Raw genomic sequence first — 27,877 nt, 5'->3', positions numbered from 1 at the left:
CAGCTGCCTTTTGACTCTCTTATAATGTTCAAGCCCTGGTAATAACTACAGTCACTGCACATGAAGTAAAATGACCTTATGTAGTCCATAAATCCAAAAGATATCAGTTCAGTGTTTATCACTCTGTGTACATATGGATTATTAAGCAAGTGTTGAAGTAAAAGGCTCATAGCTGTCATTTAAACACAACGACACCAAAAGAATATTTATTTGCACTGGATCGAATTTCAGTGCCCTACATTTCACACAATTGTCCTGTTTAAAAACTTAGTATATAAATATTTTACATAATTCCTGTGAAGGTTGGTTAGGCTCCTATCTGTACGTCAGGGACATTACGTGTTTTAAAGTCAAGTTTATATAAATAAATAAAGAACAATATGTAGGCTTAATTAGAAACGAACTGAAACAACATTTGAATAAACAACTAATAAACCAATTAAGAAATAAATGTTTAAATAAAGAAGGAATATTACATGCAGGTACTAAATTATTCATTTATTCATTCATTATCTGTAAACCTTATCCAGTTCAGGGTCGCGGTGAGTCTAGAGCCTACCTGGAATCATTGGACGCAAGGCGGGAATACACCCTGGAGGGGGCGCCAATTCTTCACAGGGCAACACACACTCACACATTCACTCACAAACAAACACACCTACGGACACTTTTGAGTCGTCAATTCACCTACCAACGTGTGGTTTTGGACTGTGGGAGGAAACCGGAGCCCCCGGAGGAAACCCACACAGAAACAGGGAGAACACACCACACTCCTCACAGAAAGTCACCTGGAGGAAACCCACAGAGACACAGGGAGAACACACCACACTCCTCACAAACAATCACCCGGAGGAAACCCACGCAGACACAGGGAGAACACACCACACTCCTCACAAACAATCACCCGGAGGAAACCCACGCAGACACAGGGAGAACACACCACACTCCTCACAGACAATCACCTGGAGGAAACCCACGCGGACACAGGGAGAACACATCAAACTCCTCACAGACAGTCACCTGGAGGAAACCCATGCAGACACAGGGAGAACACACCACACTCCTCACAGACAGTCACCCGGAGGAAACCCACGCGGACACAGGGAGAACACACCACACACCTCACAGACAGTCACCCGAAGGAAACCCACACAGACACAGGGAGAACACACCACACTCCTCACAGACAGTCACCTGGAGGAATCCCATGCAGACACAGGGAGAACACACCACACTCGCAAATTAATTAAAACACGTGATTGAATTGTAAATTGTTCACTGGAAATGTTTTTACCCACTTCCCCTCCAGGGCTCTGTACAATCCTATCTCAATAGAAAATATTCTATATCCATGGTGAGCTCCCAGCATGCTTGGTGGGTGAGGCAATGTCATATGCTACTTTTTTATATTTATTTATTGGTAAACATTGCCTCTCCTCACCCTTCCAAAGTTTTAATGGTTTTAATGCATACACAAGTGACTGCTTGCTAAACACATTGTGGGATGTGATAAAGTTAAATATCTACTGGTTTGTAGCCACATTTGAGTGAAACTATCGATTTGAGGGTCTGTAGTTTGCACTTCACCAAAACTCCCAACCGTTCAGACAATCAGAAAGTACTTCAACGAGGCAGTAAAAACAATTTCCAGAGGACAACTAGGTAGAACAGATATGGGAGTGTTTGTTTTTCCTAGGATTCGAAAGTCAACCATGTGGGAACGTCCTTCTTGGAAATTAGAAAAATATATTCAGTAAAATTTAATTTTATTTTTACACTTGAAACAGGTTCAGAAGGGCTGAACTATTATATGTGGTTTTGCATTGACAAAATGGTCACAGTAAAAATGATAATGCTATTTTGCATAAAAACTCCAGAACACATTACAAGCTCACTCATTCATTCACTGTCTGAAACCGCTTATCCAGTTCAGGATAGCGGTGGGTCCGGAGACTACCCGGATTCACTGGACACAAGGCGGGAACACACCCTGGAGGGGGCGCCAGTCATTCGCAATCCACCTGCTAGCGTGAGTTTTTGGACCATGGGAGGAAACCAGAGCACCTGGAGAAAACCCACGCCAACACAGAGGGTCACCTGGATTTGAACCCACAATTTTCAGGACCCTGGAGCCGTGTGACTGCGACACTACCTGCTACGCCACCGTGCCGCCACATGTTCCCTCTAACACCTTATAAAGCTGGAACCAGTACTGGGTGGTTATTCTCTTACTTGAAGCAGATGATTTATTTTCTTATTATGTTCTAATAACATTTCTGATCAAAATAATTAGGCTCATAAATCAAGCATGGTAAATCGTTGACACAAGTCTGTGGAGGACATCAGGGCATGAAATAAAATATGAACATTTTCAATAATTCAAACAAACTGCATTTAAATCTCTTATTAACTTTCACAAATCTATCATTGCATTGTCTTTGTTGAGTTGAGTAGTTCACTTCTTCCACTTGTTTTTCTGGAACCTTTCAGATTGAATTTACTTGACGTGTTTCTGGTCAGGGCAGATCCTTTACTTCCAGTGTCTCCACTCACTCTGATTAATTCTGAGCCAGAATCACTGAGATGCAATGCTTTCTTTTCCATGTCTGCCTTCTCCATGATGAACTCCTGCAAAAATGAAAACAAGCACTTTGAATTTTTCCATAAAAAGTGAACCAATATTTCTTTGTCTTTACGGGGGCACATAATTAAGACAGTTGATGTTGTTTACAAACAAAGTTACAATATCAATAAATATTAATATGTTACAAAATATTAATATTAAAATATTACCTTTATCATATCCATGATAGTCAGTACATCAATATTTTCTAATGGCCCATAGTGCTGGAGATAGCATTGCTGCCCAAGGTTTTTCACTGCAATTAAAAGACTCCCAACCTCCTCAACCTAACCACCCAGAAAAAAACAATATAGATGTAAACATTTTTATGTAGTAAATGATTTCTGTTGAAATTCAGTTCAGTTGGATATCAGTGAAGCAGAAAAACTCAGTAACATAAAAAATTAGACCTGGTCTCTGGACTGACTCTGGCGAATGTGCAGAGTCATTTCCAGTTGTTTATTCTTCTCTTTGATTTGATCCCACTGGGTCTGCAGTTCTGACAATTCCTTATTGGTCATCTGCCTCAACAAAATGCACATACTGTTTTACACGGAAGCCATCATTTAATTGTGGTGTTTCTTCACCAGATCTTGACTCTAATTTAGAATAAAATTTCTAGGCCTTATGAGCTCATCTATTTATTGTGTGGTTCTGAGTTATATGATAAAGTATGTAGGCTGCATACCAGTTTGTTTGTGTTTTGCTCTTGTTTGAGTGAGTCCAGGTTGTGTTGTCCCTGGTCTAATTCCTCGGCTAGGCTGCTGAGGCGCTGCAGCAGGTCCTGCTGAGTGATAGACAGAGTCTCATGGCGACTGATGATGGGCATTACCAAGGAATCAGCTCCATATTCTAGATAATCTGCAGGTAAAAGCAAACAATGGAAAGAAGCATAGAGAAACCACAGCAGATGTTAAACCCAAATATACACACTATTAGTTTGAGTTTCTGATGAGAAACACTAACATTGAAATTAATGAGTTACATTTACTGTATACTACAGTATTTTCTCTTACTTTCTGGAAGCAATTCTAGAACCTTCATCAGGTAGACTTCATAAATCTTATATTGTTCAACCCTTTCTTTTAGATATTGATGCCTGTGGATAGATATGCAGAATAGAATAAAAATTTGGCCAGTTTATGTTAAAATGTTTGAAGTATGCACTTGCATAACTTCTGTCTTCTCACAAACCTGATCTGAAGCTGCTCAAGTTGTGCAGACAGCTCTGATTTCTCTTTCTCCTTCAGCTCATTCTGTTTTCTTTCTACTTGGTATTTCCTCAATGAACGGCGAAGCTTCACTTCATTCTCATCCACAAACTTCTCAAATTTTGCTGCTCTAGCTTTTGTCTTAGGAGAAGACAAATAAATAACTTTACAAAAGAGCAATTCAAATTTTCTATGTGATCTAATAGTCTTTTTTTATTGTGTGACATGTTGATCATTTAAGATTAACTTAAAATTCACTGGCATGATATTTTTAATTTTATATGACACTGAAACTGTCATCAATTTGAAGGAGGGCTGGACAATAATTCAATATCAATGCGTATCGTAATATAAAACGTTTCAATAACAATGATATGATTTTTAAACATGTTTTCAATATTTTCATACACATTTTTTACAGCATCTGTCACTGACTGACAGTCATTACAGGGCACTTTTGTCAGTTCAGCGCTTGATTTAAAATTTTGTTTAAAAATATTAATATTCACAAAGCCAAGAGGTTTATGTTTGACGGTGAAGTCAAGTTTCTTGTTTGTTCGTAGAAGTTTGTCAGTGGATTTTATGTTGTTCATATCGATATCGGAATTATCAATCAAAATAAAACAAATATACTGTGATACTGTCCAGCCCTAATTTCAAGCATTAAAATATGAAGAGACAATGTCCTGCATGTTTAAATCTACATACTTCATGCTGTTTGTGTAAAAGTTCCACCCTTCTCCGCTCCAAGGCCTGCAAACGATCTTTAAATTCCAGTCGTTTCTCTGTTAATTGTCTGTCCACCTCCTCCAACTTCACCTGCTTCTTCAGCACAAGAGTTCTCTGAAGAGTGTTCACACCTGTGTCCAATATTCTGCTAGAGGACTGCAGAAAAATTTGAAAAACCACATGTAGTTAGTTTAAAAATATACACTTTCACTAACATACAATTCACAAGAAAATGGCTGTTAATTTGAAATATATTATTACTGGGAAAAAATTAATCAGGATATTTTATCAATAGGGCGGGCTCCAGTCAGGGTCTGGACCTAAAATCAGTTTATTATAAAACAAAACATCAGAATGGGGAAAAACCCACAGTTTGTCTGACTTATTGTGCAATTTCTTTTCGTTTCATTAGGTTCAATCACAGAGCATGACAGCGAATGACATCACTCTGCATGCAGTTGGTTTGTGAACTAGTACTCATCAAAAGCTGCTTAGCAAATTGAAAAAAGTAGGCAAAATCACATCCAAAACTGAATGACATCTTCAAAACTGCTGGGGCAAAGAATAAAAAACAACGGCTCATTTATGGATGCATCCATAAATTGACACTCAGTTCTCTGGAAACTTGGCAAGTGGACTGCCAAAATTTATATTTGGATATTACTCGTTCATAATGTACTCATTTAGCTGTTTTATTAAATGCATACCTCAGTTATGACAGGGATGTGATTGACATCCTTGGCTTTTTCTTTGTTATGAAGACTGCAAGGAATCAAAAGAAAGAAATATTTACAAAACAGCTTCTTACATTCCTGTGGTAATTCCAAGGCAGGTCTGGCCTGTTGCTAGCAAAGCTGTGTGTGTGACTGGGTGCAATATTTCACCACATTAATGTTTTAGAAAGCATAAATGACATGTGTAACACTTTAATAACAAGACAACAACACCGGCCATTTACAATCAATCAAAATTTTTAAGTACGTAAAGATATTTGTTTATATTTACTTATACTTGTATGATGTTGAATGCTCTGGTAAACTAACCGTGGATACATTACTATATGGATATAATAAGCACATATTCAGGCACTAATTTGCATCATAAGGACTTTTTAATCGAGTCGGCACTCTGTGGTATGGGGTACTTCTTTTATCACGTGTCAACGGGTTGTAAATACAAAGTCATACTGTTACCTGATGTCCTCTAACTGCGTTACAAAAATATTTTTCATTCTGTTCTCCACCATAAGCTGCAAGCGAGGGTCGTCTTTGTTCAGAGAAGGGAGAGACAGTGTCGCCATTTCTGGAGAGGGGTCCAGCGTTCAGTTCTACCGCTGAAAGGGGAGAGAGAGGGCTGAAAGAAGTCCCGGGTTCGAAGATCTGTTCGGGCTGTATGTGTCTGTTGGTCGTTACCATGACACCGCTGGACACACACGCAGGCATGCGCTCTGATCCGCTCTCTGTGTTGTCATGGTAACTGTCCGTCAGGGGCTCTCCTCAGGTTAAGGTGTGTTTACATTGAACGCCCTGAAGGGGGCGATGCGAGCTACAAGACTGAAGCACATAAATACAAAGGAGTGTTTAATTCATGTGCTCACATCCTGTGTAGGAAATGGGTCCCTATTGACAATTTCCCATATTATTATAACATATATATATATATATATATATATATATATATATATATATATATATATATATATATATATATATATATATATATATATATATATATATATATATATATATATATATATATATATATATATATATATATATATATATATATATATATACTGAATTCAGGAGGGTAGTGAATGGTTTTGGTCATCTAATCATCTAATTCTAATCTCATGCCGATATGTTTACCAAACATATTTGACAGTGAATAGTGAATTTGCACTATATAAATAGGGCATGGGCGGCACGGTGGCGCAGCAGGTAGTGTCGCAGTCACACAGCTCCAGGGGCCTGGAGGTTGTGGGTTCGATTCCCGCTCCGGGTGACTGTCTGTGAGGAGTTGGTGTGTTCTCCCCGTGTCCGCGTGGGTTTCCTCCGGGTGCTCCGGTTTCCTCCCACAGTCCAAAAAACACACGTTGCAGGTGGATTGGCGACTCGAAAGTGTCCGTAGGTGTGAATGTGTGTGTGTCTGTGTTGCCCTGTGAAGGACTGGCGTCCCCTCCAGGGTGTATTCCCGCCTTGCGCCCGATGATTCCAGGTAGGCTCTGGACCCCCCGCGACCCTAAAATTGGATAAGCGGTTACAGATAATGGATGGATGGATAAATAGGGCATAGTTTCTGACACAGTGATAAGTATCTGGAGCCTATCACCCAACAAACGATGAAATGAAACAACCCAGCCAGTTATCTGCTTAAATAAGTAAGCATGCCATAAAATAATGTTGTGCTGTTTCTTACACAAATCACAGAGACTTTAGGATTGTCCCATACCTCCTCTGAGTCTCCACTCTCTGGTTCTTTATATGTGAAAGCGCAAAGACAACATTAAACTGAGCAAAACAAGCAAAGAGGAGTAAAAATCCTGATTTCACTAGGTGAAAACAAGAACAGAGAAGAAACAGCCTCAAGCAAATATAGCTAAAAAAAAAACATCAGCTGTGGCTCAGTCTCACTTAAAGTTAAAGCCACTCAAAACAGTTGTTTTTTAAAGGCCTGTTTAGACAGGGTAGAAATGGTGATGATTTGTTAGGCCCTTGCAGTATTTTGCATTGAGACCACCACTTGTGGAAAAGGGTATAATATATCCCCTTTCAGTGAGACTGTAAAACATTTATTAATTTTTTGCAACTTGTTCATGTTTGCCATGGGTCCATGCAATCATGGATTTAAATCAGGAACACACCCTGCACAGGGCACCGGTTCATCACAGGGCACCAAACACTTACACCTATCAACACTGTTTTAGACTGTCAGAGGAAAATGAAGGTAATCCACACCAAATGTATTCACCTACAGTGACTTGAGGTGGGGTTTCAACACACAACCCCAAAACCCTTTTGCACCATTATGCCACCTTGGTAACAAAATGTAGTTGATGTGAAATCACAAGATGTTATCCATGCAGTAGTTGTTTATTGATCAATAAATGGAGTACATGATATCCACTGTAACTTGAACCGAAAATGTTTTCATTCATTCATTCATTATCTGAAAGCACTTATCTGTAAGCACAGACACAGGGAGAACACACCACACTCCTCACAGACAGTCACCTGGAGGAAACCCACACAGACACAGGGAGAACACACCACACTCTTCACAGACAGTCACCCAGAGGAAACCCAGACAGACACAGGGAGAACACACCACACTCCTCACAGACAGTCACCTGGAGGAAACCCACGCAGACACAGGGAGAACACACCACACTCTTCACAGACAGCCACCCAGATGAAACCCAAACAGACACAGGGAGAACACACCACACTCCTCACAGACAGTCACCCGGAGGAAACCCACACAGACACAGGGAGAACACACCACACTCCTCACAGACAGTCACCCCGAGGAAACCCACGCAGACACAGGGAGAACACACCACACTCTTCACAGACAGCCACCCAGATGAAACCCAAACAGACACAGGGAGAACACACCACACTCCTCACAGACAGTCAACCGGAGGAAACCCACACAGACACAGGGAGAACACACCACACTCTTCACAGACAGCCACCCGGAGGAAACCCACACAGACACAGGGAGAACACACCACACTCCTCACAGACAGTCACCCCGAGGAAACCCACACAGACACAGGGAGAACACACCACACTCCTCACAGACAGTCACCCGGAGGAAACCCACGCAGACACAGGGAGAACACACCACACTCCTCACAGATAGTGACCTGGAGCGGGACTCGAACTCACAACCTCCAGGACCCAGGAGCTGTATGACTGCGACACTTACCTGCTGCTCCACCGTGACGCCCACTGTAAAATATGAAGGACGAAGGAGTGCGAACACACCACAATCCTCACAGACAGTCACCCGGAGGAAACCCACACAGACACAGGGAGAACACACCACACTCCTCACAGACAGTCACCCGGAACGGGACTTGGAGGTTGTAGGTTGGAGCTGTGTGACCGTGACACCCCCGAAATTTTTTTATTTTATTTTTTAATTTTTTTTCAGTTTAGCATCAAATGACATAATGGACATGCATATGGTTCAGCATAGTGCCAGTTTCTAACAAAGAACAGGACCCAAATACAATTTAACAATTTCCCATTTTTAACTATTACAGAAAAAATATGGCAAATAATATTAATGACATCTTTACTTGTTTTCCTCTTATTAATGATTGTTTATGAGGCACCTCTTAAAGAACAAACAGTCCTCTAATATATGACATATATGTGAGGTTTTAGCCTCCTCCTCAAATACAGTTATAATTTAATGTCCATGACTGGATGGTGCAGAGGCAAATGAAATAAACAATGTTAAGCATACCCTTAAAAGGCATTTGTAGTGCAGTCAGCACAGCTTGGTCTTGTCAGATCAGCCAGGGAGAGAAACGGGTTACAGATCCACATTCACACACGTACTGTGAGTACAGAATTTCCTATGAATTTGATTTTTCTGCTTCAAAGGTTTATGCTTCTACATAAGTATTGTCAGTATTACTGTCTTTCATCTCTACCAACTCCTGATTTAAGTAGTTTCTGTTTTGTTGGCATGGAAAACAGCAGAGTTGGTGAGGTTTCCATACTAGGTTTCCTCACAGACTTGAAGTGCACTGCATACTGTAGACTGCAAAGTGTACATTCAAATGTGTTTGCAGTATCCAAGTTAAATGTATTTAATGTATTTCAATTTGGTTTATTCATAATAGTTTTGCTGATGCACACATTTGAATCGCTCAGTAATTCAGTGCTGAACTTTAATACAAGATTCCAAACTTTAATTTAACAAGTAAACAAGCTGTGTTAGATTTTCTAAGAGCAATGACATCATGATGTTTTGGTTGATTCTGCTGAAATAAAGCCATGCTGATTCAGATTCAGCATGTGTTTAAGATGGGCATAAAATCCTGCAATATACACATTTCTAATGTTTGAAAATGGTCATAATGTAGAACTTTTCTTGCATAATAATACATTTCCATTTCTTGGACAAGTCTTTATCCATGCACCAAAGATTTGATACTTGGCCAACGGCAGTAAACCCTATTGCTACTTAGTTGCTCAAACTATCTATCTCAAACTATCAAACAGGTCTATTCGGCCTGATGGAGGCGCTATAGCGAAGTGAGATGTGTTGCGGTTTGTATCGCCTACCCCGTGTGACATAGAGGCAAAATTATTTTTTCCCTGATTCCTCAGACCCTACAAAAACTTCAAGAACCCACAAACTCTGCCTATGTAGATTTTGAGCTAATTTGCATAACATGCAAAATCACACATATTTGAGTGAAAAGTAGCTCCTGGATATTTACCCAATATGGACATATGTGGTATCAATAGAATCCTAAGAACCTGTGATTTACTAAATATCAAACAAATATTGGAATTTCATCACTGCATTGTGCCGAGACCCCGGCCAAAAATAGTGGTGGAGCTTGAGTTTGAAATATCAGACAAATACAGCTATAAATCCAAACTTTCCCTTAATGGTATGATACTTCACAAGCTTCATTCCTGTAGGGGTTGGAGGGTATGATTACTTTATGGTGCAACTGCAAATGTAGGGGGTGCTACAACAACTGAAAAACTGTTACACAACACAGGACTGTCAGATTGACATGATGACTGATTTGCATGTACTGAGAGACGTTCAGAATCAGATTGTATAACAATGATGTCGCATTAAAAAACACATGGTTGCCATTGGCAAATCAGGTTTCAGCAGCTATTTGACAACCTTAACAATGTCCATTTATCATGAAACTTGAATGGGATGTCTATGGGGCACTTCTTAAGTACATAAAAAATTCACATTTTCAACATGAAAGTATAAAATATTTCACTGAAATTTAAGCATAACTTCAAGAAATTTGGTTTACACTAGACTCTGCGTACTATTTCACAGCAATTACAATTATTGTAAAAAAAAGTGCATACTTTTTCCTCAATTGTCAGGTATGAAATGGACCTTTAAAAATGAGTCCCTGGATCTTCATCCTGTCAACAAACAACTGGTATTTTTGCATTTTTTGGGTGGAGCTCTATGCAATCTTTGAACTATAACTCAAAGAAACTTGGACCAAATCATCTCCATATGAATGTCATTTCTCTGAAGTAGTGTGCCAAATATGATAAAAATGTTACAGTATGATCAGATGCTACAACTGGACAGTAACAGGTTGCATAGCTTTTTTATTGATTATAGTGCCACTTAGGGAAGCAGTAACACCAGAAAATGAAAGATATTTTCTGCAGCTCATTGGAAAGTAGCTTGTGCATTTTCATAACATATGGTTAAATCATTTTTGAGTTACAGCTGTTTTTAAGCAGAGCCTGGAAGTCTCATATTGATGAAAATCCAACATTTTTTGATCTTTTTTAAAGATGCATTACCAAAGGAGAATAAATACAGGTTGAGTGTGTTATTAACAATGGTACATTGTTAATACATATATGTTATGTATATGTTAGTACAATGGTAATACAATAAAGGGCCAGGACATTTACATGATTCAGGCTTAAGATCACAGTAACAGAAACGACCTATTCGACTTAAAATAATGGACACAGATTGGTAATAATCATTACCACATAAACCCACACAAGCATTGTACATTGACCTCAAGGGTAAAAATGAAATATAACATCTTTTTCAAAAACAGCAGGACATTTTGGCAGGCAGGCCAGTCAAGTGCACAAACTATGCAACATGCTTGTAGCGCATGCAGAATGAGGCCTGGCATTATCTTGCTGAAATAACCATAGACTTCCCATGAAAAGATGTCACCCTGATGGCAATCATCTATATCATGGTCAATGAAGAAAGCATAATCTGTCAATGTACTGAAAAAATCGTATCAGTCTAAAAGCACTAAAAGACAGTGTCATTATATTACCATATTTAATGTGTATGTCCAGTAAAGATGTCATATAATTAATGATGTTAAAACACATTTGTTGTGCTTACTGTTAGATCCTGTGTTTAATATGACTCGTACATTTGTCTTACACTCTAAGAAAAATTTGTCAATGTTATTTTTAATCTTATATAACGTTATCTAATGTGTTTTTTGGCAGGATGTTGGTGCAAAAGGTAGTGTCGCTAGGTAGTTCCAAAAACATACAGTAGGTGGATTGACTACTCAAACGTGTCCATGTTTGATTGTGTGCTTCCCTGCGTTGGACTGGTGCCCCCTCCAGGGTGTTTACCCTGCTTGCACCCAGTAACCCATCATGAACCTGACTTGAATACGCGGTTACAGACAATTAATATATCAATGAACAAATACACTGTAAAATATTCATTCATTCATTCATTCATTCATTCATTCATTCATTCATTATCTGTAATCGCTTATCCAGTTCAGGGTCGCGGTGGGTCCAGAGTCTACCTGGAATCATTGAGCGCAAGAGAGAACACACCACACTCCTCACAGATAGTCACCTGGAGGAAACCCCCATAGACACAAGGAAGAACACACCACACTCCTCACAGACAGTCACCTGAAGGAAACCCACGCAGACACAGGGAGAACACACCACACTCCTCACAGACCGTCACCCGGAGGAAACCCACATAGACACAGGGAGAACACACCACACTCCTCACAGACAGTCACCCGGAGGAAACCCACACAGACACAGAGAGAACACACCACACTCTTCACAGACAGTCACCCGGGGAAAACCCACACAGACACAGAGAGAACACACCACACTCCTCACAAACAGTCACCCGGAGGAAACCCACGTAGACACAGGGAGAACACACCACACTCCTCACAGACAGTCACCCGGAGGAAACCCACACAGACACAGAGAGAACACACCACACTCCTCACAGACAGTCACCCGGAGGAAACCCACACAGACACAGAGAGAACACACCACACTCTTCACAGACAGTCACTCGGGGGAAACCCACACAGACACAGAGAGAACACACCACACTCCTCACAGACAGTCACCAGGAGGAAACCCACACAGACACAGAGAGAACACACCACACTCCTCACAGTCACCCGGAGGAAACCCACGCAGACACAGGGAGAACACACCACACTCCTCACAGACAGTCACCCGGAGGAAACCCACACAGACACAGAGAGAACACACCACACTCTTCACAGACAGTCACTCGGGGGAAACCCACACAGACACAGAGAGAACACACCACACTCCTCACAGACAGTCACCAGGAGGAAACCCACGCAGACACAGGGAGAACACACCACACTCCTCTCAGACAGTCACCCGGAGGAAACCCACACAGACACAGAGAGAACACACCACACTCTTCACAGACAGTCACCCGGGGGAAACCCACACAGACACAGAGAGAACACACCACACTCCTCACAGACAGTCACCAGGAGGAAACCCACGCAGACACAGGGAGAACACACCACACTCCTCTCAGACAGTCACCCGGAGGAAACCCACACAGACACAGAGAGAACACACCACACTCTTCACAGACAGTCACCCGGGGGAAACCCACACAGACACAGAGAGAACACACCACACTCCTCACAGTCACCCGGAGGAAACCCACACAGACACAGGGAGAACACACCACACTCCTCACAGACAGTCACCTGGAGGAAACCCACGCAGACACAGGGAGAACATACCACACTCCTCACAGACAGTCACCCGGAGGAAACCCACGTAGACACAGGGAGAACACACCACACTCCTCACAGACAGTCACCCGGAGGAAACCCACACAGACACGGAGAGAACACACCACACTCTTCACAGTCACCCGGAGGAAACCCACACAGACACGGAGAGAACACACCACACTCTTCACAGTCACCCGGAGGAAACCCACACAGACACAGGGAGAACACACCACACTCCTCACAGACAGTCACCCGGAGGAATCCCACACAGACACAGGGAGAACACACCACACTCCTCACAGACAGTCACCCGGAGGAATCCCACACAGACACAGGGAGAACACACCACACTCCTCACAGATAGTGACCTGGAGCAGGACTCGAACTCACAACCTCCAGGTCCCAGGAGCTGTATGACTGCGACACTTACCTGCTGCTCCACCGTGACGCCCACTGTAAAATATGAAGAACAAATTTTTTAAAATAATTAAATTTAAACATTAGCAATGATATCATTGTTTGTTCACCTGCTTGGACACTGGCAGTCATCTTGACTAATGTATTGTTTATTGGGTGGGATTTGGGATGCATCTCCCCAGTGTTTTCTAAAGTGAATTAAAATAGCACAAAAAGATGATCTAGTGCACCTTTAATGGCCTTTATTGGTCGGATTTCCACCACCTTGACGTCATCCATATTTCTGTACGTACAATAAAATAATGTACATTGTTAGGTGTTACATGGGGGTTTTAAAACAGCGTTCAGAGAGTGGCACACTGCGTTTAGCCTTTGGGAGAGTGGTCTAATTATGGGTGACTAAGGATAGCTGGGAATCTGTTATCATTCTTATCTGAGACTGGCCGGCCTACTTCCAAAAATGACATTAAGAAGAACCACACAAGGAAACATTAAAAATCAACTGACCTCTGGGTTAATTGCAGGGACAAATAGATGCATTTCATTTTCGTTTCTTTGGGAGCATGCCAAGCTTGTTTTGTGGAGCGAATGTGCTTCAGGTTAAGTGTGCTCTTTTTTTTTCATTGCATCTCTTTCTTTGGAAGCCTGCATGTAGGAAACATGCTATTTATACATGTAAGACTATCAGAAACCACTAGAATTCAAGCCAGGGCGATTACATTCCCGTGTAGCCCAGGCTAAAAGGAACAATACACAAAGCACGCCCACTACATGATGTCAGTTTGATAGCTCCGAACGTTTAAAGGCAGCCACTGGCAACACAAAGCGACAAGGCTGTGGGTGCCTACATACATGGTAATCCTCAGCAGCCTAAAATTACCTCAGAGAACAGCTGAGCCCTCGGCTACCTCCACACCCCCCCCCCCCCTCCCTCCCTCTCTCTCTCTCTCTCTCTCTCTCTCTCTCTCGTCCTGTGGTTATATCTCTTTCGCTTGTGTTAGTTACAGCCTCATTTCACAATGACACGTTTTAGTTACGCTGAGTATTTTTCGTTGTTTCGTTCAAGCGGAATGAAGAGCAGTTCGGCGCTGGCTATGCTTGGCCAGTGTTTTGACAGTGGAGGGCGGCCAGGGACCCTCAGCGACGTCACCTCTATCCCTCCACAGTGAGTGTGCCTTTGTTTTGCTATTGTCTAAGAGTAGAGGTCACTAGAGCAGCCTTTAAAAAAATCATGTGAAGAAGACTATTCTTATTTCATTCAAGTCAATGTAAAGAGTACATTAGAAAAGTCCATTTTAAAAACCACAAAAACGTGTGTACTATTCTTCGGTTTTAGTTAATTAATTTAACGTATGCCTTTTCACCTTTGTTTTTATCTTATTATTATTGTTGTTTATTTAATTATATTTTTAGGTGCCAGGTTTCCTTCAGAAATGTCATAGAAAATGCCTATTTCTTTTCTAAAGAACCTTATCCAAACAGCCATTATTTGCAAGTTTCTTTAAGCCAAAAATGGTTCTTTTGTGGTTTTCCACAGTCCTTTGCGATGAGTGTAAATAATTTCATTCATTCTTATTTGCCAAAAGCCAAATCAGGCCCATACCTTCTCATCTAGGAAAGAAAGTGATGCTCTCTCTGCCATTAAACGTCATTGTACTATGGACATTTTTGGGAAAGCCAGCCCCAAGTATGTAGTACAGATCTTTCAAATCACTCAGAAATGTGAACTGTCTATGAGTGTAAATAGAGAATAAAACCAGATTCCACTAGCTTAATATTTATTATCAGAAATGTTATATGTGTTTGAATTATGCAAGGCAACCTCACATCTAATTTACCAATGAATTAGCAAATTTTGTCATGTGTAATTTCTTGGTGTTCACAACAGTTCAATTAAGCATATGCGTTATGTGTTTCACAGGGATGTAGAGCCAATAACACTGGCTATTAGAAAAGGTGATGTGCAGAGAGTGTCTGAACTAGCTGCATCTACATCATGCACCCAAACACAGAGAGCAGTGGAGGGTTGGACATCCCTGCATGAAGCAGCATTCTGTGGACAAGCCCGTTGTCTTAAAGCTCTGCTCAAAGGTAAGCGATATATAGAAGCTAGAAGGCTTTCCTTTCTTTGTGATTTGGACGCAGTTAACTAGGGAGGCTGGAGACTCAAAGCCTCAGGATGTTTTGCTCTAATCATTTCTGCGGAATTCTAGATGTGTGGATAAACTTGCCGAACATGTTTAGCCGCTGTTATGTTTTGGCTGTGCTATGATTTCACACGTGTCAAAGCAAGGTAGGTAGAAAAGTGCAAACTAAGAATATATATATATGTGTGTGTGTGTGTATGTGTGTGTTTTATCTTCACCCAGCAATGCCAACTTCAGTAGATAAGCGCACACTCCAGGAGCAGACAGCTCTTCTAATTGCAACTGATGGAAAACACCTGGATTGTGTGAAGTGTCTGCTGGAGGCAGGAGCGGACCCAGATATCTGCAACAAAAACAAAGAAACACCACTGTATAAAGGTTCCATGTCCATTATTTAAACATCATTTATATTAGCTCTTGTTCTATCTGTGTGTGAGAGAAATATATATTTGCATTAGTAAACGAAAGACTGTTTAACTTATGTTCACATTATACTATTTATCTTGTACCTCTAGCTTGTGAACAGGAGAGCATTGACATAGTGAGAGTGCTGCTTGCATTTGGAAGTGCAGTGAACCAACGCTGTCGTCGGGGGTGGACAGCTCTCCATGAAGCAGTTAGGCGTGGAAACATAGAGCTGTGTGAGACCCTCCTCCAGGCTGGAGCTGCCATAGACCCTCCCAGCACCCATGGCACCACTCCACTCATAGAGGCTGCTCGGCATGGGAGGACAAAAATTGTAGAATACCTCATTCAGAAAGGTAGAGTGAAGATATTGATGCTATTACATGAACAGTAGCAGGCTGACAGTCATTTCATTGTGGGATGAGAAAAAAACAGTGAAATTCAACAGCAGTCATGCATCATTTTTAGTAGAAGCAAGCAAACAAGCTGCACACATTTCTTATCTACAAAGCATAATCATCTGATGTTGGTGAATGGCAATATACCACTGTATGGCTCCAAGCACTCTCAGTGAACCATTTGACTTTGAATTTATGGTTTCATGGGGTGATTGTTTTTATTTTAAAGGCCTAAGGTCATATTGGGAAGCCCTGTGTTTATACTTAGCAAACTAGATTTCGCTGTTGGACATGAAATTAATAGCTGAATTGTTATTGATTAGCTCTGGGTACATTACGTGAGTTACGATAGAATCCATTAAAAACAAGGTTGCTCATTCTTTTTAAACAAATAGTGGTTATTGCATATGTATCTCTTTTTTATTTATTTACATATAGTTTCAAATGCAGTTACATGGTTCATTTGCATGTGTCATTTAAGTAGAATATTTAAATTTTATTCATTTAAAATATTAGCTGTTTACGTATAGAAATGCTGAGGCTGATTATGTTTATCAGATTGCCATGCCTTGTCTATCTTCTCAAAGCAGTGTGTAAGAATATGTAATTTGTCAGTGGGGGGTGATATCTGTTGTAGTCTGATAAGATAATACTAATGGAGGAAGTGACATGGTAACATACCTTAACTGCAGCTAACAGGAAGTCAGAGTGTCAAGATAATTTTTAAAGCCATTTCCTTTTGTGCCTAATATCATAGCAATATGCAGATTTTCTTTGCATTTCCTAAGTGACTGATTAAAACATAGCAACGCCAAATTATTGTATCTCTAAAGGTGCTAATGTGAACTTCCAGTCATGTGAAGGAACAACAGCTCTGAGCGAAGCCAGTAAGCATGGCCATCTCAACACAGTACAGTTTTTACTCAGACATGCAGATGCCAACAAAGCCTCCAACTCCGGACTCCTGCCTCTGCACATCGCTGCCCAGCATGGACATAAAGAGTAGGTATTATAATACACCACCCAGGACTAATTAAAAAAGTCTGTAATTTTAGTCATGTTCCATACAATGTCACTTCAGGGCTTTCTGAAAGTAGTACTCTCTGGCTTCAGACAGCTGCTGTAGACACCTCTGTTGTCAATGACAGCTGTGTGCTGACAATGTGACATAACAGTGACTTAACGTTCAAACCTACCGCTATGGGAAACAAGTGTTAAGGGTAAGGGGGCCAAGTGGTCAAAAAGTACATTATACTGACAGTGCCTGCTGGGGGACAGGTGATGAGAATATAACACTTGCATTTAGCAGCAACTGCCAGTAGTATTTCTGTTTGTCTGTGGTACTGAAGAGTTGTTTTGTTTTTTTGTTTTTTTATAGTAAATATAGATAATTATATAATAACTCTTTTATTTGGGAAATAAAAGTTATTGCTTTCATTACTATGTTTGACAACTGTATTTACATATTTTATTTCATATTTGCATACTAACAACCTTTAATTTATAGTCTGTGCTGAGAGGGTTGAAAGTGTGCTTCCTCTTTCTGAAGAAATATGTTTTCTACAAAATAAGGCTACACACATTAACTTTAAATAAATTGCAGATTCTAATTGATATATTTAATGTGCTTCCCAATATAAGCATAGTGTCAACTAAAGATTTACTGTTCAGAGGTGTTTGGAGTGAAGTATACGGATGTAAAATTACACCTTATGAAAACTCCAACGTGCCTATAGTGGTAAAATGTGGTCAGTAAGCCTCTAATCTTTGAACGCCTTTGTCCACTCTTAACATAAGTAGAGAGGTGAGTTATCACATGTCACAAATCAAATTGTGCTAATCTTGACTTTATCTTGTTATTCCCAGAGTTGTCTCCTTGTTGCTGCCTTTCACAAGTCGAGCTAAGATACGACAAATAGGCATCACACCCCTCCATCTGGCCTCTGAGTTCAACCATGAAAATGTTGTGTCTTTTTTGATCAATTCTGGTTCTGATGTAAATGCCAGACTTTCTGACAAGCGCTCATCCATGTACCATGACCACCGCACCACAGCTCTGTACTGTGCAGTGTCAGCTGGGAATGCTGGGATTGTGAACACTTTGCTACAGGCTGGCGCAAACACTAATTTGGACCCCCTCAATCCACTGATGATTGCATTACAGCAGGGTTGTTTCAGGACTGTTGCCACGTTGGTGGAACATGGGGCAGATGTTAATGCCTGTTTACCAGCCCATCCCACAGATTTCCCAGGAGTGCTGCTGTGTACACGTCATCTGGGAATATTACAGTATCTGCTGGACAATGGCTGCAAAGCACAGGATTGTTTCAGATGTTATCATAATGTTAGCAGGCAGACCTCTTCCATTAATGAAAGCAGAAGGGAGGATACAAACCAGAGGAGTCATTCAGTGACGACAAATACAGTTTCACCGCAAACCACCTGCACAGAATCAACAGCCAGAAATCTACAGGTATGCACTTTGTAATCTTATGGAGGATAAAATCATTTTTTGTTGTAGAACATCATGTTTATGTTTAACACTTGGAGCCTTATAGCCTTAAATGAATATGATTGACTTTTATCTTTATTTAAGACGTTTAACACTTCAAACTTGGGCTGCCTAAATTATGAGTCAAAGCTTTTTGTTTCTGATATTTATTTTGTCCCACACCCAAAGAGGGAATATATTTTGTACTATGTATAACTATTTTATTTAAATATTATTTTAATTATTATTAATATTATTGTTAAAATAATGTTCAGAAGCATTTTAGCTTGTATATTTTTGTCCTTTTAGGCTCACCTGTCTTTTGTACTTTTGGCAGAAATGATCTTTTTCACATTCATAATTATATAAATATATTTTAAAATAGATTCTTAGTAATTATTAGATAGCAAACCGTATTGTTAATACATGATTACAATGATTAAATACACCCCTGATCATTATTAAATCAGCAGGCCTTATATACTCACATAGAGTCACACTCATTCAAACTTGGCTTAGTAATGTAACTGTACATATTCTACATGTATAATTCAGAGCAAAGCCTTGGCACATTTACAAATACAATTTCACCTCTTTAATGCTTTTAACATTGCTCTTAATACTTGTGTCTCTTGTGTTCAATCTCAAACTCCAGTTTTGTGAATGGATCTCTTCTGACTCTGTGAGTCATATGGCTGCACCTCTGATCAACCTGCTGCTGGACTATGTAGGGAATGTCCACCTGTGTTGCAAATTGACTGAACTATTAAACAGTAAAGAAGTGTGGAGTGAAATTAAGGAAAAAGCGTGTAAGTAAATGATTCTAATTTATAAAATTTGGATTTGCGCATGCTTCTGTTCTATTAGCACTCATAAAATGCTGATGTTCTTCTCTCTAATTTACCATGGACAATTCACCATTATTGCTATTGTGCTTTGACCATTATTCACTGTGTTTTGACCTCCACAGTGTCTCCTCGCCAACTGAAGCACCTTTGCCGGATAACGATCCGTGAACAGGTTGGTGTTCAGAGACTGACGTCCCTAAATACTCTTCCACTTCCAAGCAGACTACTTCAATATCTGCGCTGCTTACAGACCAGCAATAGTGAATACACAGACCTGAAGCTTTGGTCAGATCAAACACAATGTGCCAGACCACAAAGACACTTATGATGACTCCTCACCTCAGTTTCAGTGTGGGTTAATGCTACAGTTGCAGCTGAACTGCAGATTATAGGACCTCTGCACATTTTCATTATTATTTGCCTGTGAGAATTCTTGGAACAATGTAAGAAAAAGTGTTGATGGTCAGTCAATAAGTCAACAACTGAGGTGCTTGTAATATATGAATAATTTTAAGAATAGTTAATAAGCAAAAAAAAAGTATTTTAAATTATTTATCATAGCAGCCTGCATTTATAAATGAATGATGAAATCCAGTAATTAATGATGGAGAATTCAACTACTCTGCAGTCTCCTGGAAATATGTTTTAACAGAAGATTAAGACATGAATGGAGACTCTTTTGATGTAAATTATATAGTAATGTGCTTGTGTTCAGTGTGACATAAACAAGGCCAGCATGAGCATTTATATTGGTCAGTTTAACCAAACTATGAACAATGTACTCAGAATTGTGTTACAATGTTTTTGTAAACGTGACATTCCTTATTAGCGTATTTCCTTATTTGTTACATGATATGTTTTCATCAAGGATGAATGTCACTGCAATGATTAAAGCTTGTTTTAGGATTTGAATTAACATACTGTTCATGAGAGAGTTGGATATAAAGGCTTGCTGCAATTATTTCATTGTGCACAGGATCATGATTCAGTATAATTGACTGCCAGAGAGAACAGGAGTGTGAAATTAACCGGAAATCCTTTTACTGTTTTGCTGAATCTATGTCATTTGAGGTAGCACATCCTAATCAGTGTGAATAGGTCAAAGCTTAAATATATTCTCACACATGATGAACAGACATCTTAACACCTGACCCGCATTCAGAAATATAACATGCATCCATTCCCTGAATATAACAACAGTGTCTGTACTCTTGGATAACTACAACATTGTGTATTCGTTAAAACAGCTCTATTATCAACGAGGTTAATATTAGAAGTTAATAACATATTCTAAATGTTCAGCATTTGCATGAACACCCTGGCCTCAGTAACATAAGCTGCCAGTGGATTTGAATTTGCTACATTTATTTATTTGCCTTTTAAGTGCTTAATCAAAAGTCAAGGGTCATCACAATGAAACAGCACATTCTTGGAGGGAAATTTCATATTTTCTATAATATCTGCACAATAAAGTCTTAAAGGTCTAAACAATGTCACAAACAATGTACTGAATGATCTGGTGGGAATGTGTTGTTTTGGAGAAGTTACAGTGGTGGTGAAGGGAACCAGTTTTGTAATTTCACAGGAAATAAGTGCCTGAAGGTTCCACATTTGTTGCCTATGTCAGATACATTGCTTTATGGTAGTTTTGCAATAAGAACTTTTGGCCTAAACTAAGAGCCACTCATTCAAAATTACAAGGCTCATGATTGTGAATCTGTTTTACCACACTCAGTTTTTAAAAACAAATATAATGAAATGCACTGGTGTGTAATAACTATTTGCGTCATGGTTCTTATCACCACCCCTGTAAGAGTAGTATCTCCAGTAGCAGCTCCAGTCACACCGAATAAATTTGTATGTGAATCATAATGCCATCAGCATAATCAACAGTGGGCAAAAATTTAGATGAGACAGGTTTGTTTTAACTGACACTGGATGACGTGTTTTTATATTGAAAAAGCAGAACGGCTGGGTTTTTATTGTATTGTGAACTATATAACAACATTTTTGTCTGCAGCTCTAATCAGGGTATGTATTCTCATGAATTATTCTTGTTATAAAAGTCTCTATTCTGATATGGTAATACCAAGTTTAGATCAACAGTTCCCATCAGAGCCTCCTTCATTTGTTTATCCTCAACTGTGCAGACATTTAGAAAACTGAATTTCCACTTGAACCATCTAAAAACCTGTTAAAAACTTATTTATGTCAGCTAAGAGTCTGTTTACACCCACACAGATCTAAATGAAGCCAAACACGCTGAAAATGGAGGCTGAAACCGGTTTTGTAGGGATGGGTTTGACCACCACGTGCGTGGTGCTGTTTTTAATTCCGTCAGGCACTTTCTGCAAAGCGTCCAGTTCCGCGGTGCTGATTTTGGCCCGGAGGCCCACGTGGCTGAGAGCGTGCTGGGGCACGAGAAGGTGCGTGTGCGCGTGTGTGTGGAGCGCTGTGTTCCCGCGATGCTGGAAGGGGCTGCAGCCGCAGGTGAGCGCCAGTCGGAACGGCTGCAAGTCCGGGGAGCCGCAGCGGGCGGACGGCAGCAGCTCGGCTTTCAGTGCGTCTTGAAACCTGGCGCTTTTCTCGCACTCGTACCCCGCGTGAGTTTCGTCTTTCCACGCGTGTTGAGAAGCGCGCGGTTCTTCCCAAAACGAGGCCGGGAGCTGCCTCTTGCGCATGGGCACCTGCCTATGTTCCAGGCGCTCCGCGTGGCGCTCGTGCTTTTCATTACCTTGCGGCAGAGGCGCGCTTTCTTCGGGCTTGTCCTCGCTAGCTCGGTGCGTGGATTCGGAGACTCTGTGCGCGTGGCACCGCGGCACTCGGGAGCACTTTTGAGAAAAGCGCTTTAGCTGCTTCTGCAGGTATTTTCTGTGATCCACTGAGCGCCTGCACGGCGCAGATTTGTCCAAAGCGGCCTTGATGTCGCTCGAAGCCAAGTTCACGAAGTTCAGCAATGTTTTTACCTCGCTGTCTGAGCTTGCCATTATTGTTTTTCCAATTTTTGAATGCAGATTGATGTTTTTAATCCATGCTTCTGGTGCGTTTCTTCAGCCTTCACTCTGTTATAAATGATGGAAATTTCACAGGGAGAAATTACACAAATAGCACCATTAGAACAACAAAAAAGTTCACAAATATGCTATTTAATTTCACAGGGAACTAAAATAAACCGATAGGATGCTTGATGCCCAAAGCGTTGAACTGAACTCAGCCTTCTTCTAAAGTGAATACTAGTTGCATGTGAATAAAACGCAGTACATAAAAAGGATTGCCAAAGTACATAAAGGGAACGACAGTTATGGTGTTGATGTAAAATATTTTATTCATGTGTAGTGTACACAGCTAAATCTAGTCAATTCAAAGCATTTGATTTATTCCTTGAAAAGAGTCAATAATTCTTTATACTGATTATTTTGGCAACATATCAATAATCAACAGTAGCAAAAAAAAAAAAAAACACTATTAAACTTACTGTTTATGCTGTGGCCCACGGCCTTCTCTCTCTCTTTCTTTCTCTCACTCCCTCTCTCTGGAACGGTTTAACCACTTGAAGGAGTTGAATGAATATAAACTTCGTGTAGTTATGGAGCTTTCCTCTGAGCCAATCAGCGACCTCAATCCCCCACCCCAGTCGCCCAATGAGCGACAGAGTTCCTGCTATCGAATTCTTCACCCGCGCAAATTGTTGTCATGGCAATCCCTAAGAAAAGAGGCTAATAGATGCTATATTTCTTTGTGTCTCATTTCCCCCAAACTCATTGGAACACTCTAGGACAAAGTCTAGTGTTTTTGTTTCTTTTTCTAACTTTTTTTAAAAGTTTCCCCATAAACCTTTTATCAGCAGTTAGCTAGCTAGTTAGCTACATAGCTTAAACATCAAACGCTTGGTAGGCTGTAGCTATCTCAAGACTGTTCACTAGCTGGGGTTCTGGCATGCTTCACCGCAACAGGACAATAATAAGCTTTTAGGGCTTCCTTTGGGTTAGTTTTAACTGTTCTGATCTAAAGTTCTCTTCTCTACCTAAGAGTGATGTAAGGAGAAGTAGGATTTTGGTGGGGGGAGGGGGGTGCCTAAAGAGATGTGCGCATAACCATGGAAAGGGGGCTTGAACGCTCAAGAATCTTGTCTTTCTGTTTGCCCCCTCAATCGAGCACCACAAAAGCTGAATTACTCATTCAAACCTCACGGGACAAAAGCGAAGGAGTTGGATAGCACTCCTGCATTTGTAGTCAAACATTTAGAGACTTAAATCGAGTCGTCATGAAGGAGAAAGAGTTAGACAAAGCCCATAGAATTGCCATCAGCAAACATTTTCCTGTGTCATATTAGTGGGGTCTCCATGACTCCTTCTGGCCTGGGGACAATAGCACAAGTTTGCACACTCGAATACTGTCACCCTGCCAACGCCTACAAGGGCCAGAAACAGGACAATCCCTGCAGAAAGCACGGGCTCCACGGGGAAGGTCGCAATAGAAAAGGAAAAAGGGACTTGTGAAATGCTAATTGAGCCCCGTCCCACATTGAGAAGGGGGAAAGAGAGCAGGCTACCTATCGTCCTGTAGAGCCACCTCCTCCTAGCAGTGGGGTATTAGTTGTGAGGAGCAGTTGTCTGGACAGCATGCTGCAAAGCATGCCAAAGCACCTTACCTTCACATGTTGGGGCCTAAGCACAAAGTACAAACACAAAGCATCAGTAGACTTTTAAAAGCTTTTTAGACCATTTAATGTAACTTTGCGTATGTATTGTCAGTCTTTAATGTATTATAAGCCACACAGAAAAGTAAAACTCACAAAAGATTTCCACTTATTTGAACTGGTGCCAAAACATGTAAGCAATAACTTACATTCACAATGTCAATATGCTGAATGTAATGACAGTAATGTTTGTCTTTTTTCCACTGCTCTATAAATGATCATAATATGACAGAATTTGTGGCAGAGGTGCCTTTCAAGCCATAAATAAACCATGATGAACCTTTTACTGAGTAAATGACAGAGTACTCCCTATAAAGGGTGTGCACAATTCAGTATTCAAAACAGTGCTGCATGTACACTATGTTTCAAAACAGCTTATAATGCATGACATCCCAAATTGAAGACTAGGTACAGGACATAGTACTTATAGCAAACTGCTGCAACTGTTTATCACTTATCCTCATCCCCTAACTCTACAGCTCAGAGTTTTAATGGCTGCAGGACTCCATTGTCATTCTCTTTTTCAGTTCCCACCACTCCTCTGTTCATCTCAAAAGGCCAATTAAACAATAGCATACCCCTCCCCTAGATGCCTGGCTCACTCATGCTCTTTTGAAGTAACAGAGAAAAAAGGAGGAACGAAGAAAATAAGATGGGCTAATAAACCCCCAGTGTCTGCTTGTCTCTCTGACAAACTGAAGAAGATGGATGGTAGGATTTTTCGACAGATGATTGATTTATCTGCAATTGAAGGACATGGACAAAGTATGTAAACCTGGACCAGTGTAAGTTGTGTTTCATAGTTGTCAAGTAATTTTGATAGACATAAAAGGATTTTGAGGTGTTTAAAGGATGACCAGAGGCAAATTTTAACACTGACACTGACCTAAATTAAATGTAGATTTTTAATCTGTGGTTATCCATGACCAAAACCATGCCCGACCCTTGCTGCAAGACTGAATGCTGGGGATGCAAATACGCAACTGTCTATCAACTTTGTATTATCTGTGGTATCCACTAGAGGGCAGCAGTGATTTGATGAAATCTTATTATCATTAACAGACGTGAAAAGCACAAAACATACTTCTAAAATTCAGTGAAGTTATGCCAACGGTTACAGTAGTACATTTGTTCTATTTATTAGTTTCAAGTTTTCATTTTTTTCAAGATATTACCCTTCATGGTTTAATATAATTTAATATATAATATAATATAATATAATATAATATAATATAATATAGGCGCAGCAGGTAGTGTCGCAGTCACACAGCTCCAGGGGTCTGGAGGTTGTGGGTTCGATTCTCGCTCCGGGTGACTGTCTGTGAGGAGTTGGTGTGTTCTCCTCGTGTCCACGTGGGTTTCCTCCGGGTGCTCCGGTTTCCTCCCACAGTCCAAAAACACACGTTGCAGGTGGTTTGGCGACTCGAAAGTGTCCGTAGGTGTGAGTGTGTGAGTGAATGTGTGTGTGTCTGTGTTGCCCTGTGAAGGACTGGCGTCCCCTCCAGGGTGTATTCCCGCCTTGCGCCCAATGATTCCAGGTAGGCTCTGGACCCCCCGCGACCCTAAATTGGATAAGCGGTTACAGATAATGGATGGATGGATAATATAATATAATATAATATAATATAACAGCGTTGTACATCAGGCACCAGAATTTCTCCTCCAGCATGTTTGGTTAAAGGCTAGGGGCATTCCCATGGTCCCTGAGCCAGAGATAGTACATGGCAGATTTCAGCATTGCTAAGCAGTGCTTTAAACAGGTAACGCGTCCTCTGGGGCGAAATAAGATCAGGGCGATGCAAGACCAGGAGTTCTAAATGTCAGGTCTGCCTCTCACTTTATCTCTAATAACACAAAGGCATGGCAGCTCTGTTATTCTCCCTCAAATGGCACTTGTACCCTTGGGCTAGCATTCTACAGTGAACATGTCTACGTGCCAAATCCAGACTTAATCACTCACATTACCAGTGTGTAAACCATTTCTAAATCTGAGTGTACATGAACAACAAACCTTTCATCTCAAATACTAATAATGCTAACATGTACGGCATGTAATCTGTCCAAAGTCAATGATTTAATCTAATATCCAATTAAGCTGTGACTTCACATCATGGTCTTATAGTAGGAGTTTCTGTCTACTGTGGACAAATGCTAAGTGTTTCACATGATATGCAGTGTGATCTTTGACTAATCTGCTCCAGTTACGCAGAGTTTCGGTTTGAGTTTTATACTGAGCTCTAAGCTCTATCTTTCTCAAAGGTAAAGTGGAGAAGAGCAGAATGACATCTGGTGAAAAGCAGCTGAACAGAAGCCAGGATGGCTCTTAACATGCAAGCTGGTTATGGGTGCTGAGTATGCCTGGCAGCCTTATAGTTGTGAGCTGAAGCACAGCTTCTTTTCCTCTTGGCCTGATCTGCAGCTAATTTCTGTAGAAGAAGAATTCAACATCTGTGTAACATACTTACTGCAACAGACAGTATTTGAAATAAATATGCAAGATAAATATTGTCACTTTACAATCAGTTACATGTATCTACTTAAAAAGCAGCTTAATATTTCAAGTCATTTTGGAACATTTCTATTGGTCCATTCATAACGAAATTTTCACAAAGTGTGAAGGACGGGTCCTGTGTTCCAATTATGTAATAAAATAAAATTGACAAAAGTAGAGATACTCATTATATGAGGTTTTACAGAACAATTAATCCATATACACAATATCTTATCTTTATCTTATGCAGGCATAATTTGTATTTCTGTAGTTACAGACTAGTCCATGTGTTCCTCAGAATACTTTGTTACCCCCATTCTTCCTGTTCTTCAGTGATCAGGACCATCATAAAGCAGGTTTAAGTTGGATGGTGGATCATTGTCAGCGCTGCAGTGACACTGACGTGGTGGTGGTGTGTTAGTGTGTGTTGTGCTGGTGTGAGTGGATCAGACACAGCAGTGCTGCTGGAGTTTTTAAACCCCTCAATGTCACTGCTGGACTGAGAATAGTCCACAAATCAAATGTATCTAGCCAACAGTGACCACTGAAGGACTAAAAGACAACCAAAACCGTGCAGAAAAAATGAACTGATGTCTCTGATTTTACATCTATATTGTGGACAACAAAGTAGATGTATTA

The 27,877-nt window shown here is 40.5% G+C and overlaps 3 protein-coding genes across 3 annotated transcripts; 1 reads left to right on the top strand and 2 right to left on the bottom strand.

Annotated features, from left to right (window-relative positions):
• Positions 1-1,659: 1,659 nt before the first annotated feature.
• si:ch1073-416d2.4 (coiled-coil domain-containing protein 42 homolog) lies at positions 1,660-5,956 on the bottom strand. The gene is made up of 9 exons (XM_066667387.1): positions 5,757-5,956; positions 5,271-5,325; positions 4,543-4,719; positions 3,818-3,975; positions 3,640-3,722; positions 3,312-3,484; positions 3,034-3,144; positions 2,794-2,910; positions 1,660-2,628 (listed from the first exon to the last, which is right to left on the bottom strand). The coding sequence occupies exons 1-9, from the start codon at positions 5,861-5,863 to the stop codon at positions 2,425-2,427; spliced, it is 1,185 nt and encodes a 394-aa protein (XP_066523484.1). The 5' UTR covers positions 5,864-5,956; the 3' UTR covers positions 1,660-2,424.
• Positions 5,957-14,778: 8,822 nt separating this feature from the next.
• On the top strand, positions 14,779-20,641 carry asb2b (ankyrin repeat and SOCS box containing 2b). Its single transcript, XM_066680087.1, has 8 exons — positions 14,779-14,924; positions 15,681-15,850; positions 16,129-16,284; positions 16,422-16,667; positions 17,543-17,711; positions 18,576-19,182; positions 19,856-20,009; positions 20,171-20,641. The coding sequence occupies exons 1-8, from the start codon at positions 14,779-14,781 to the stop codon at positions 20,374-20,376; spliced, it is 1,854 nt and encodes a 617-aa protein (XP_066536184.1). The 3' UTR covers positions 20,377-20,641.
• Positions 20,642-21,573: 932 nt separating this feature from the next.
• On the bottom strand, positions 21,574-23,646 carry LOC136706148 (protein FAM181A-like). The gene is made up of 2 exons (XM_066680100.1): positions 23,524-23,646; positions 21,574-23,110 (listed from the first exon to the last, which is right to left on the bottom strand). The coding sequence occupies exon 2, from the start codon at positions 23,033-23,035 to the stop codon at positions 22,292-22,294; it is 744 nt and encodes a 247-aa protein (XP_066536197.1). The 5' UTR covers positions 23,036-23,110; positions 23,524-23,646; the 3' UTR covers positions 21,574-22,291.
• Positions 23,647-27,877: the final 4,231 nt, after the last annotated feature.

Source organism: Hoplias malabaricus, chromosome 1 (genome assembly GCF_029633855.1).
Source record: "Hoplias malabaricus isolate fHopMal1 chromosome 1, fHopMal1.hap1, whole genome shotgun sequence".
Lineage (NCBI taxonomy): Eukaryota > Metazoa > Chordata > Actinopteri > Characiformes > Erythrinidae > Hoplias > Hoplias malabaricus.
Note: the sequence above shows the minus strand (reverse complement) of the source record. Positions and strands in the feature narration are given on the sequence as shown.

Coding starts and splice junctions, on each gene's coding strand:
- si:ch1073-416d2.4 (XM_066667387.1), bottom strand. CDS start 5,863: ATGGCGACACTGTCTCTCCCTTCTCTGAACAAAGACGACCCTCGCTTG. Junction 4,720..5,270: donor ACATCCCTGTCATAACTGAG/GTATGCATTTAA, acceptor ATTTTTCTGCAG/TCCTCTAGCAGAATATTGGA. Junction 3,485..3,639: donor TCTAGAATTGCTTCCAGAAA/GTAAGAGAAAAT, acceptor TTTTACCTGCAG/ATTATCTAGAATATGGAGCT.
- asb2b (XM_066680087.1), top strand. CDS start 14,779: ATGACACGTTTTAGTTACGCTGAGTATTTTTCGTTGTTTCGTTCAAGC. Junction 14,925..15,680: donor GTCACCTCTATCCCTCCACA/GTGAGTGTGCCT, acceptor TGTGTTTCACAG/GGATGTAGAGCCAATAACAC. Junction 15,851..16,128: donor TCTTAAAGCTCTGCTCAAAG/GTAAGCGATATA, acceptor ATCTTCACCCAG/CAATGCCAACTTCAGTAGAT.
- LOC136706148 (XM_066680100.1), bottom strand. CDS start 23,035: ATGGCAAGCTCAGACAGCGAGGTAAAAACATTGCTGAACTTCGTGAAC.